Source organism: Aedes aegypti, chromosome 2 (genome assembly GCF_002204515.2).
Source record: "Aedes aegypti strain LVP_AGWG chromosome 2, AaegL5.0 Primary Assembly, whole genome shotgun sequence".
Taxonomy (NCBI): domain Eukaryota; kingdom Metazoa; phylum Arthropoda; class Insecta; order Diptera; family Culicidae; genus Aedes; species Aedes aegypti.
In genome coordinates this window covers 468,225,362-468,239,039 of record NC_035108.1, presented here as the reverse complement: position 1 = coordinate 468,239,039, position 13,678 = coordinate 468,225,362, and the positions used below count along the sequence as shown (strand labels likewise).

At 37.5% G+C, this 13,678-nt stretch overlaps 1 protein-coding gene across 1 annotated transcript in view; it reads left to right on the top strand.

The window, feature by feature from the left end:
- Positions 1 to 13,678, top strand: part of LOC110675253 (cadherin-related tumor suppressor) — a gene marked incomplete at its 5' end in the record, with an annotated part of 158,181 nt that overhangs the window by 40,118 nt on the left and 104,385 nt on the right. The window contains one exon of the mRNA XM_021839700.1: positions 5,690 to 5,923. Coding sequence (XP_021695392.1) covers positions 5,690 to 5,923 — 234 coding nt within the window. The remainder of the gene's footprint in view (positions 1 to 5,689; positions 5,924 to 13,678) is intronic.

Genomic DNA, 13,678 nt, shown 5'->3' with positions numbered 1-13,678 from the left:
TCAAACTTATTTGAAAACGATAAGCATCAAAAGATGAAAAGAAGCCACTCGTGTTATCCGAAGAAGTATTTTTTTTACCGGCTTACCGGCAATGTTGGATGGGATTGTAGTACCAATTCCAGTTCCACCGTCCTTTGAAAAATTTTCCGAAACTTCGTCAGGAATGGAAGAACTAGCACACTGATTGTGCGCATCCAAAGCTGATGGTAAAGGAGAATTTCCAGCTTGATTGGTAGCTATAGCTCCAGAAAGATGGTAAACTGTCAGGGTTGATAAGTACCGACTGTTTTCGAACAAGGTCGAAATAGAAAAGAAAGAGTATAGTGAAACTACACTCTTTCCAATGCCCAATATGAGGGAAACACATTTACAATTTATTGAAATTGTAGATGCAAAAACTGTATAGGCCACAATCTTTGAGAATGTGCGAATTTAGAGTGAAATACCATTACTATGGATTATTCAATAATTGCTATAGTATTGATAAGCAACATGTGTGTTGGTAAATTGCAACACATTGGTCATGCAACACTATTTTGAATAGTATGAATAAACAAACACAATCCTAAAATCTCATAAGAGACTGAGAGTGTGAGAACGAGAGAAAGCTTCTCAGTATCTTGTGATTTGAACAGGGAACATCCTTAAATGACGTAACCGATACTATTTAAAAAACTACAAAACGAACAAAAAAAAGGTAGGTAATGAAAAAGTAAGAAAATAATAGCAAACAATAATTTAAAAAAAAATAATAGTAAAATAAATAAATGACTACAATGAAAAAAAATCAATATAAACATGGAATCGCCATAATATTTTCAAAATTACGTCACTTAAAAATATGTTCCAACCCCCACGAAAGTTCATACATTCACACTCCGAAAAAATCATGCAATTTTACGTCTTTCGGATGCACATAAAAGAAGCGAAATAAATGACGTGAATTTGTGTCTCATTTTAAATACGATGGTGTCTGATTCGGGAACTGTCATGCATAGCGGCATCGTTTTCATGTCCTTTATCATGTAAAATTACATTTTTCTTTCAATGCATCTTCAAGAACCCATTTTTACATCTTTTCATCACTTACATCATGTATCATTAAGTCATAATGTGAGTTACGTCCGGAGTGATTTTCATTATCTTTAAGAGTGTTTAGTATGTTAATCCTAACGACAAACTAAAGCTTATCAGAATTAAACAATAAATAAATAGAAACAGTTATGAATAGTTTCTTTCCGATATTTTTTCGAGAAGAAACAGCTGCAGAAGTTGTCATCATTTCTGCAAGTAGGAAAAAAAAATCCAAGCTTGATGATAGGTGCAAACAATGTACCGTTTTGATTCATATTACGGACAGCTTCGAATTCCGGACACTGTACTTTGTATGGGAAACATTTCACACGAAATGTTTCAATTTTTGCCGTTCAAACGTTCTTACTTTCGAGGCTCGTTTTAGTTAACGTTTTCCATAAATAACTATGAAAATATATAATGCTCAGCTGCCTTAAACGCTTCTTTAGGGGTTTGCCGATCTCAATTAATGATTTGACTTTTCTATCTATGATTTTCATGAGCGATGTGTAGATGGACGAGAACTCCATCCAAGCATGGGAAGCATTCACTCGAATATTGCATTTCTCTCGCTCTCATCCACAAGCGGTCAAGAGCGAGATTGCCGTTTCTCCGACCAAGCTGAGTGTTCCAATTTCCAATGCGCTTTCTTCTTGTTCGCCGAGCGACAAGTTAGACAAAAACGGCAACAGAATGATTCACTACCGACTCCTTGTACCGAAGACATCCGATTGCTGTAGCGAATGATTCTTTACATTCCGATTCCGAACGAGTGGCATTCGTATTTGAGAGCTGAAGAGCGTTCACTGATTGGTAATACACAAGGCGAAATGTTTCAGTGAACGCAAAATTTGTACATTTTGCAGGAAGCTTTCAGTGATCGAATTCGGGACTACGAAGCTGCTGATGTTTTCTTCGGTTTTCTGTGAGAAAAACAAGGAGAGATATCTTTTTTGCTTTTTTTTCACGCACACGGTGACAGTTCCTTACGAGGTTTTCCATAAGTGCGAGTGCTTTGTAAATCTCTTTTTGTTTCGTAGTCGCGAATGGCGAACGCGTTCTTTCGTGTCTCCATTTTAAGAGAGGATAGGTGCTCTCTCCGCTCCGTATATCTTTTCATTTTCAGTTTATCTCAATCGTTTACGATTCGTCGGGATTGCGCTCACCCTAGTAGCGTTCGGCAGTCATTGAACATTCGGTGGCAGCAGATACTTTGCAGATATTTTATCGGTAGCGTTCGGGCGAGTGTGTGAATTTTCCCATGATTGACTCCATCTGTGCTATAGTGAGTCCAATAGTAGAGCAGACATGTGAGTGCACAGCACAGACATCAGATCGGACACTTTTACATATAGTGGTGAATGTCTCTTTGAGGCAAGAGTTTCACAAAAAGCCTTCTCGAAAGAGAACGATAAGAGCATACTGAGGAGGTTGTTGTTCACAATACACATAGTAACAAATATACTATAAGATGTATGGTGCGCGGTGAGCGCCACACATCATTCTGTTGTAGTTAACATACGATGAGAAACCATCACTGCTGGTAACTCAAAAAATTCGCTAACGCTTCATTCCTACACATATTTTGTATAAAGTATTCGAAGTGAACGATTGCAATATTCACAAAGGAGTGTAAAATACTTACGGCACCACTACATGATAAAATGTGGTGGTGTATTTGATGATCATCTCCTAACTCGCCAAGATGGCTATAGTTTGAGAAATGGTCCCATATTTCCCAACACTATTTCTCAAAGCACTGTTTCTATTTCTATAGCACTACACAAGTTTATATGATAAAATAACACTAAAAACATTGATGTACTAGACGAAATGATTTAGGGGCCCAGATAGCCGTAGCGGTAAACGCGCAGCTATTCAGCAAGACCAAGCTGAGGGTCGTGGGTTCGAATCCCACCGGTCGAGGATCTTTTCGGGTTGGAAATTTTCTCGACTTCCCAGGGCATAGAGTATCTTCGTACCTGCCACACGATATACACATGCAAAAATGGTCATTGGCATAGTAAGCTCTCAGTTAATAACTGTGGAAGTGCTCATAAAAACACTAAGCTGAGAAGCAGGCTTTGTCCCAGTTGGGACGTAACGCCAGAAAGAAGAAGAAGAAGAAGAAGAAGACGAAATGATTTATAGTGTGGGCTTCGTGGCCTTGCGGTTAACGGCGTCGGTCGTCTAGGCGTATTGTGCCACGGGGTGTGGGTTCGATTCCCGCTCCGGTCGGTGAAAACTTTTCGTCAAACGAAAAATTCATCGCTGGGCTACTGGGTGTTTCGTGTTGTCCGTTGCCTAATGTTAATGATCGTTCAGTCTGTGCAGCCTATGTGCTGAAAACGGTCTAAATTGTCTCTTTATATCGCCCAATATAGTAAACAACACGATAGCGTTTCGATGAGCACGTCCACTACCCAAATTACTACCACTACCACTTCTAACAAAGCTATGGTTTGAGAAATAGAAGTGCAAACTAGAATCCTTGGCACCCTTTAATGAGAAGATTCGAAGAAGGTTCTGCCCATATATTGGTAGATGCTAGAGATTCTTCTGTTCAATCATTATTTCTAAAAAATTGGATTATGACCACAATTGAAAATTTTTACAAGATCTCCAAAGGTTTGATTTGAAATCAGTCATTGCAAGAAACGTTCTAAGCATCTTGATTGAAATCAGACAAAATTTGGGAAGGAATTAGGTAACAATGTTTGCATAAATTCATTGCTTATAGATTAAACTGACAAAGAGTACGTTACAAAATCCATGGCTAACGGTTTTCTACAACTGGAAGCAAATCTCAAATAAAAAAGAAAAAAAAGTGTTGAAAGTGTTATTAATATCAACCTATTTTCAAACAATCTTTGTAACAACACTGAGGGGACAAGACAGGAAAAAAAAATCCCAAAATCATGCCATCCAAGTTTTCCTATTCCTTTGAAATAGCAAACTTCGGTTCACCTCCACCTTGAGGAACTCCATACAATGTAAAACGCAATCACTCCTCGCGCAATTACTCGTTGTCAACATTTAGTTTTCGTCGCTGGCCATTTTGGGGCAAGTCACGTTTTGTGCCTTGTCTTCCTCTTCTCCATGGGTTCGCGTGCCATCAAACAACAAACCTGACGATCCGATCCGCAGACAATCAACCCCGAACTCCGAAGAGACCCCAAGACCCCGACGAGCAATGATTTCTGAAATGCTTTATTTCCTAATCTACAAAGCAATCAGCTGCGATGTGTAGGCATTCTAGGTTTCTCCTTCTTTCATCCGAGGCAAATTGTAGGTCACTCCATAACCGCAGGATAGAAAAGCAAAACTAAGACCAGCCGATTTCGGAGCGTCTTCTCAGGGGCGGGCGGGCGTTCGGCAAGAACGGAGTGGACGGTGCAGTAACAAGGTTTCAATCATAATCAAGTGATTGGGTTTTGCCGTTGAGACGAACTGAAACGAGAAATAGCTCAAATGCGCGTCGTGCAACACCCCACAGTGGTTGCATTTGTTGTACAAAGCGGACATAAATCATCTTGCTCAGCATCTGATAAAAATTACCATTAGAATTTGCCAAATCAGTTATGTTCTGACAATCAAAAATAAATAATTGAATACTGAATTTAGACCATTTAATTCCACTAGAGTTTGTAACGTTTGACAGATACGCGTATTTCTTCCTCAACTGTAAGGGCTTCTCCAGTGTCAGATAGACTCAACTACTAGTACACGACACCTATCTGTCATACGGTACAAACCCTAGTGGAATTAAATGGTATAGTACTAAATTTGGTTTTGCATTTATTTATTTTCATATTTTGGCCTACAACCAGTACCACAGTGCACCGCTTTCGGCGTGGGTTTTGGGCCGATTGCTTCGCAGCAATTTCAAACTGTTTAAATTTAATTTACGTTACGAGACCCCGTACACTCCCTCCCTCCCGAACACAAACGGATGATTGACGCTCGAGGACGATAATTTTTAACCGCGCGATGACCCACCGAGGCAACCGGACAAATTAGCATTCACATTCACAACCCGTGCTCGCCTTATGAGCACCCGTGTGCAGTGAGCAACCAATTGTTGCCCGATTAATTTGACTAATTTGAGAAATTAGCGAAAGTTTCCTCGCCATTGGACATCAAACAGGGTTGAATGCAGTGCATGCTATGGCTAGGAAACGCACTTGATCATTTGCCTCAGCAGTTAGCCCAGGGTTGGTAGCGACTGAGTTTCTTAAAAATAGGATCTTTAGAGACCTTATGTCTGAAAAAAAAAACCAAACAAGAAAAAAGAGTGAAGAGTAGCCTCCTGAATTTCGCATCATAGTTCACTGCAAGGGAAAGCCATAAAAAGTGTCTAGACTTTTTAGTCACTTGCAATAAAGAAGAGACCGAGTCTGCTACTAGCCCTGTCAGTACCACTCAACTGATCCGTAACTTACTCATCAATTCAGGCACAATTCCAGTCAATTTTGAGACACTAACCACATGTCAGTGTTTATCTGAGCCCACCATTTGTTAGAGAAAACAAGCAATGAACTTTTCCTCCATAGCATTCCAGCACCACCTGTCTTCATCTCGTTAATCTCACAACTTTTATTCCATCTTTTCGCAGGTCACCGACACCAACGACAACCCGCCGTCGTTTTCCGAGGCAGCGTACTCGTTCGACATTCCGGAGAATGCGGCCCGTGGCTTCCAGGTCGGTATGATTTCCGCCAGCGATCCGGACCTGGGGACGAACGCCGCCGTCACCTACACCGTCATTTCAGACTGGGCCAACGATGTGTTCTCGCTCAATCCGCAAACCGGGATCTTCACGCTGACGGCGCGCTTGGACTACGAGGAGGTGAGTTGATTTGATCATCGTTAAAGCTTGATGTTGATGATTATTTATGGGACCCTTGAAATATGATACGCATGACTCAAGCAGTATTGTAGAACTTTGATCTTTTATTGTTATAAGTTTAAAATTCGTGTCATCAGAAATTACGAATTGGTTGCTGTAGATATCATATATCCTAATGTTCAATCCTGATAGTTAGGATGCCTTTCAATATCTTATATCCATGAACAGCGCTTTATTGCGACACCATTTGGGTATAAGTCCGAAACCATATGAAGTTTTTATGTGTCCAAAATAGTTGTCAATATAGGGTTTACCGGAAGCATTTCCAGAACCAGCAAAATAGCCACGGACACACTATGGTAGGTTATGTGCTCCCTTGTTGTACGTATGGGATGTTGTAATCTGGAATTATATTGCATTTTTTCGGCCCTGAATATATTGAATTGTAGTATTGGAACATCACTTCATTTAAACTAGATGATAAACAATTTCACTAAAAATTAATAACATCATTGCATGCATAAACTTGCTTTTGGACTTAGAAGAATCCTTCTAAGATTATTAGCAAAAAAAGGGTATGTGACATTTGACGAATTCCATGTCAAATTGATCAGTCACAGAACTCGACCATCTTCGACCAGTAAATTTTGCACATGTTTTTGATATGATACAATAAGTGTTTCCATAGAAAAATCGATAATTTTGACTCGAGAATAACTTATGAAAATGGCCTATACATCTTGACATTCAACTAATTTGAAAAATTCTAACTCCGGAACTGTTGATTTTAGAGAAAAATGTTCAATGAAGAAATTTTAGTAAACCGTTTGGCCTACAAGAAAAAATATATACACTGAAAAAACATTTTATGTTTTTCCATGAAAAATTCAAAAATAAAACTTAAATTTTAAATTTCTCAAAACCCCCATTTTAAATATTTTTTTGAATTTTCACCATTGAATCTGGATAGTATAGTAATGATCAAGCTTATTTTCCAATCGCCTGTATTTCTGATCAAAGATAGTTATCCGAATAGATGAATGTGCTAATCATGATAACTTTAGGGATCAGGAGGCTGACGAAAAATTGTACAAACGTCGTCACATTCAGGAGATCCAGACGACACGCGGGCCGCACTTTGGCCACCACGGTGTTAGATTGGCTGTTCTGAGCCTAAGGGCCCAAGGGTACCTGGAACCTGTTCCAGAGGGAACTGGCACATATCATACTCAGAAGTTCCTACGCATGTATTTTAGGACGGTTGAAGAGCATCCAGAGGACCAACAATCAGATGTGGCCGGTTTTGACCGAAGTAGGGGAACTTACGTATTGTCGGCAGCCTAAGCAGCTGAACTTTTAAGAGGGAGATTTTACGCAACAATAGAGCATAACAATTAGCAGGAGACAACTGTACCACACTTGAGCGCTCTTTATTTATTAATTGTTATACACAAAACACTATTTTATTTTCTTAATCTTCTATTTTTCCTCACCAAAGTCAGGAGGCACTTGTTCTTTTATCGGCAATGCAATTACTATTGTCGGCAATAAAAGTGTTCACTTCGGCAATCCAAAACTGCGCAAAAACAAGTTTATGTATTGATAACATTTCGTATTTGTTGGCAAATCCTGAAATTAAACGTCACTCATTATGTTCGACTCGTTGAAAGGGCCAATGCAGAAAAATACAGACTACACTGAGAACAGAATTTCAGTTATAAATAAAATAGCACAGAGTCAGATTGAACACACAACGCCACTAAATTTATGCAGACTAATGCGCCGTCCACAAATTACGTAACGCTCTAGGGGGAGGGGGAGTAGGCTCAAACACAATATTTATTTTTTTCATGCAAAAACCGTTGCGGAGGGGGGAATGGTCGAAAATTGTACATTGTAATGTTATGGGTTTGTTCACAAATTTCATAACGCTGAAAATGATTATTTTCGACACCCACCCACCCCCTCGTAACACTTTTTGTATGAATATTTTATAAATTTTGTAAGAGCCGTAACATCACGAGGACACCCCCTTTAGCGTAATGAAATTTGTGAATGGGCCCTATGTCATAAATGGACGCTGCCTATTTCGTTTTCATTTATTTCATCGATTTTTTTTGTATTCTATCTAACTATGGCAGCATTTCGGCTGTAAAAATTGCCACGTCATGGTTATAAACTTGCAGTAAGTGCGAATCCAACCTAGCCTTCAGTGAAGTCACCATAACTTCGGTAATTTCTAAACAATTTTAAAACTTCCAGCACCATTATCTTAAGAACTAAATTATGAAGACTTTGTAGAAAATCAAATTTGAGTAAAATCAAAAATAGTTTCAATAAAAAGTAGTTTGCTTCAAATGTTTCCTCATTTTACTAAAACAATATCTTTGTTTGATCATAACGTCATGAATACTCAACCGATTCCAATTCTTTTTGCATGGCTTAGAAGCTTGCTCAATTGTTTTCAAACTTTTAATACGCCACGTTTCACTAAAAAATGTTTTGACCAAGTTATTCAACAAAAACTGCACAAAAACATGATTTTTTAACGAAAAATGCCATTTTTTTTGTTAGTTAAACAATATTTTCAAAGCTGAAACTGGTTTTCCTCATTTGTTAAATCTTTAAAATGGACTTGTCAACAATTTTTGAATAATTTTGAAACAATAATATTTATGCTCATGTTAAAAAATATATGCACTATTCAACTCGTAATTAAAACAAAATGCTTTATAAACACAAGTTTTATAGGAAAAATTCTATTTTTGGCAAAAAACTTAAATAATCCAAATAGATTCGATTTTTTCTTTAAAAAATCTTGTTTTTGGGTAGTTTTTGATACAAAACTAAGCCAAAACATTTTTTTAGAAAAATGTGTTTTGCTTCAAAAACATGTACATACAAATATTTGAAATCGATTGAGTATTCATGAAGTTATGGTCAAACAAATATGATTTTTTTAGTAAAATGAAGAAAAATTTGGAGAAAACTACATTTAACAAAAACTGTTTAGATTTAAGTCAAATTTGATGCTCTACAAAGTTTTCATAAATTTCATTTTGAAAATAATGATGCTAACAGTTTCAGAATTGGTTAGAAGTGACTACACTGAAGGCCATTTTTTATAACTTGAAAATTCACCTTCAAGACGCTTGCGCCACCCCTAAATCTCAATATTTTTGGCTCAAACTTTGAGGTTTCATCTTCTAATACGATTTTAATTCATAAGAGCACACGAATTTTTGGTTTTGAGAACTTTTGAAAAATAAGCCACACCCTAGTGTCTATGCGCAAAAAATCGCTAAAAGGTAACGCAAAATTGGAAATTCAACAGGCTTTTTTTACATTTTTTACGTTCATATTATTCTCAGTGTATGAGAAAATTAAAATTGGCCCTTTGCAAATCAATTCACTTATGATTTGACACAAATACATCATCCTCTGATTGCCTGTTGAACAACAGGAGTGTTGCCAAAATAGTTAACCTATTGAAAGACGTATATTTTATTTGTTTCTCAGTATATTGAAGTTTATGCGCTACAATCTTCAGATAAGGAAAGTATTGATAGGCTCAATTATTACCAATGCATGTTTTGTTGCCTAATTCCAATGAATTAATTAGTTGTGTTCGAAACTTTCAATGAGTTTAAAATGTGATTAAAAACACACCGCAATTGAATATGGTTTTCTGGCAACCTATTCCCGTAGTAAATAGTGATTGCCGAGGAAAGCAAAGTGCATTAATTTTAATTTGTGATTTGAAGCATAAAAATTCAGTATTTTCGAGTGCTTTATAGACGAATCAAAAGATTAATAGTGCATAAGTGATCGGTGCGTAGCTTTTGTGACAAATTGGTATTGGAGCGGAGAATTGGACATTTCAAAGTGGTGAGTTTTTTTTAAGCTGTTCTTGTGTTGTTTTATTCGGCAGCTCAAAAATGACGATAATTTCGTAAGCATTTACTTCATTCAATGATAAAATCTATGTTACATAATATTTTTGTGAAAGATGAGGCTTACATGAAAGATTATAGTTCAATGAATATATTGAGTACATTGAAGATAATTCTTGTTGCGTAGATAAATTTTAACAAGGACGATAAGTGAGTGTTGCCGAAAATACCCTCAGGGTGCCGAAGCCATCATTTACCCTATTCCGGGATCGGTTCCAGTGATCGGTGTGATGTGGACATTTTCAGACCATCACATGGTCGGGGTTCTGTTAAACCGCACCAAGTGCCAAAATCTTTATTCCGAGATATTTTACTTTAAAGTCTTTTCCTGTACTAGTTTATCGCGGACGATAATTTAAATTTTTTTATCGCTCACATGCGATTAAGGTGATTATAAAACGAAGCCAAAATTTGAATTTTCAATTGCACAAGACTGGTGATTCTGACAACAGTTCGCGTTGAAAACCAATCAAATTACTTGCTTGCTGGTGGTGATCAATGGGATAAATTTTCAACGCGAAACGCTGTTTGGTTCTCAAGTTTTGTGCTCTTGAAAATTTGAGGTGTGGCTTCGTTCTATAATCACCTTAACAGTGTTCAATAAGTACACCGAGATTAAATATACTAGTAAATCAGCAAAAATTAACTATGTAATTGGATTTCATTAAACAATATGAAGCTCTCAGTTCACTCTGGCTGAAAAAAAATTGAAAAATATGGTTCTTGGTTCGGTATGGTTGGATGTGTTTCACAGTTTTCAACAACACAAGTAAAATTGGAGACAAATGATGCTTATCATCACCGTGCATGTTGGAATCCATGTCACAAGTGTTTATGGGAAGGATTCGTATGTATTGAATCAAGGTTCTCACGTGTTCATACATAAATCCTAAAGATCGAAGCAAACCATGAATTCGCTCTGCCAAAGCGCACCAAGTTGCTCCCATTTGGTGCACCTTTGCTGATCAAGTTCACAGTTCAATGCGTACTACGCATTGCGTAGTGTTCACCAGGAATGACCATCATTTCAGATGTACATTGACCTGCTGATGTTTTACTGCAATATAAAAATAACCACAGAATCTGAAAGTTGTTTGATTTCCATCACCATCGGATAGAACATCAGAAAAAAAAAGTTTCATCGGGATTCGAACTCGTGCCTTCTGAGTGATATTCTAGTGTGCTACCACTAGGCCATCTTCACTTCTTGAAGGAATGGTGATAAACTTGAATCATGTAATGTGCACTTTGTCTGACGGGGTTTGATGGCGAAAATGCCATTTTCTGAACAACTAAAGCGCACCAAGTCCACCTGAGTTGTTAACACAGTAACAGATTGAATGAATTAGTTTTTTAATTACGGCTTCTGTGTGGATTGATAAACATGTTATATAACAAGCAAATGCAAGTATTTATGGCATGTAAATGCCTTTACTTCATGTCTAAACGTGATTTTCAGATAAACAGTACTTAGTGCGGTGTGGCTGGATAAAATTTCAAAGAAAATATATCAACGCCACCGAAACAATATTTAATTTTAATTAATCAATTGCTGCCCAATTTCACTGGCCTCTGTTTCTATGAGTTGCTTGGAATGGATAAATTGTATGAATATAGAAGGAAATTGGAAAAATATAGCTTTATATCTGAAAAATGAATTCTCTCTGATGACGTGCGTTGGTTTATGGTTCCCTCTGGCTGAACAAAATTACAGTTTTACGTGTTCTTCCTAACAAAATTTATGATCTAAGATTACAAGGGATTGTTCAAATCACTCAATATTTTTATTGTAGAGAGGTTATGATTATTTTAGCCCTTTGGTATGAAAAACTCAATCTGGGAAAAAATGGCACTTGGTGCGGTTTAGCAGAACTCTGACCATATAGTTCCATCATGCGACACCTCAAAAGTCATGTTTTTTTCATCCATATACCGAATCCCTAACATAAAATTCTTCTTCTTCATCTTATTATTGCTTCTGGCGTAACGTCCTAACTGAGATAGAGCTAAGCTTCTCAGCTTAGTGTTCTTATGAGAACTTATACTGTTATTTACTGAGAGCTTCCTTTGCTGATTGAACATTTTTGCATGCGTATATCTTCTGGCAGGTACGATGATACTCTATGCTCTGGTAAGTCGAGAACATTCCCAATCCACAAACATCCTTGACCAGTGGGTTCCGGCCCCTTGCTCTTCAGCTTGGTGAAAAGCTACTCGATTACCGCTAGGGCTATATGGGCTTCCTAAACATAAAATTATCATACTCGAATACCATTTCCATTACGGCCAAGTTATAAAGACAGCCTCCACAGTTTTGAGAACCAACTCCAGTAAATCATCAAGAGTCTCTTCCAGGATTTTTTTTCCTCCAGGGATTTTACCAGAAATTCCTCCAAGATCATCCCTACACGGATTCCACTAGCGGTTTTTCCAGAGATTACTCCAGGAAGATTTTTCGTTCGCTACTAGATTTTCTAGACCGGTTCGGATAGTGCTCAAGAAATGCCTTCAGCAGGAATTCCTCCAAGGTTTATTCCTGGAGTTTCTGTTGGAATGCCTCCCAATTCTCACTGGAATTTCTACAAGGATAAGTTAGGAAATTGTTGCAGATATTATTTCAAGAGTTTTCTCCAAAGATTCTCCAAGCGATTTCTCCTCCAAAATATCTACTAAAGATTCCTCAAAAAATAACTTCTTGAACTCATATTGGGATTCCTGAAGAGTTTTTTTTTTCAGGAATTCTTCCAGGGATACCTCTAGGAAAATCACTACATGAATTGTTCTAGGGGTTTTTCTTCCCTGGTTCTGCAGGGATTCCCCTTGAAATTTCTCCAGAGAATTTGTTACAGAATTGCTCTAGAAATTCCTACACAATTTCTACAGGAATTTCATCAAAAAGAATAAGAATTCCTCCTGGGTTTCTTCCGCCGTTTTTCTTTAAAGATTCCTTCAGGAACTCCTTTCCTGAAGAAGATTTCGCTGGATAAGTTGCTGGAGGGATTCCTGGAGCAATCCCTAGAGGGAACACTAGAACAAAAATCTAGAGTAATCCCTAGAGGCATCCCCTGTTAAATTCCTGGAAGAATCCCTCAAGAAATTCTTGCAGGATTCTATGGAGGGAATAAACATCAAACCTAGAACATCAAATTTGCTTTTCGGCTACAGTCTTGATTTTTCCAACGACTTCATTACACTAAAGAACGCGTAGACAAAAAGCTTTTTTAATTAAAATAAAGAATCGATTCTCTACCAGCTCATCCTTGAAGCAATTTCTAGAGGAAACCATGTAGAGATTTTTCTAGAGCAATCCTTGGAGAAATTCCTCATGGAAAAAAAACTAGAGAGATCTCTACAGGAATGCCTGTAGAGATTTTCCTAGAGAAATCCCAAGAGAAGTCTCTGGAGAAACTTCTGCAGAAATCTCTGAAAGAATATCTAAGCTAATTACTGAAGGACGCATCTCTGGAGGAATTCCTGTGGAATCGTTTCAGGTGTCTCAAGAAAAACTACTGTAAAGATTTCCTGGTGAAATCTTTACAGAAATCCCTGAAAAAAAACCTTTTCTAGAGAATTACCTAAAATAATCCTTGGAGGAATCCATGGAGGAATTTCTGGAGAAACCCCAGGAGAAACTTCTGGAGGAATCACTGAAGAGTTTTTCCAAAAGCACGTCAAAAATGATTCAGTCATAAAACCCGATAAAAACTCTTGAAAACTGAATGTCGTTGTTAACGTAGTTTATTATAATTCTTGCAGACTATTAAAAAATCATTGCATTGTGCGAAAACCTGTGGAAGTACGA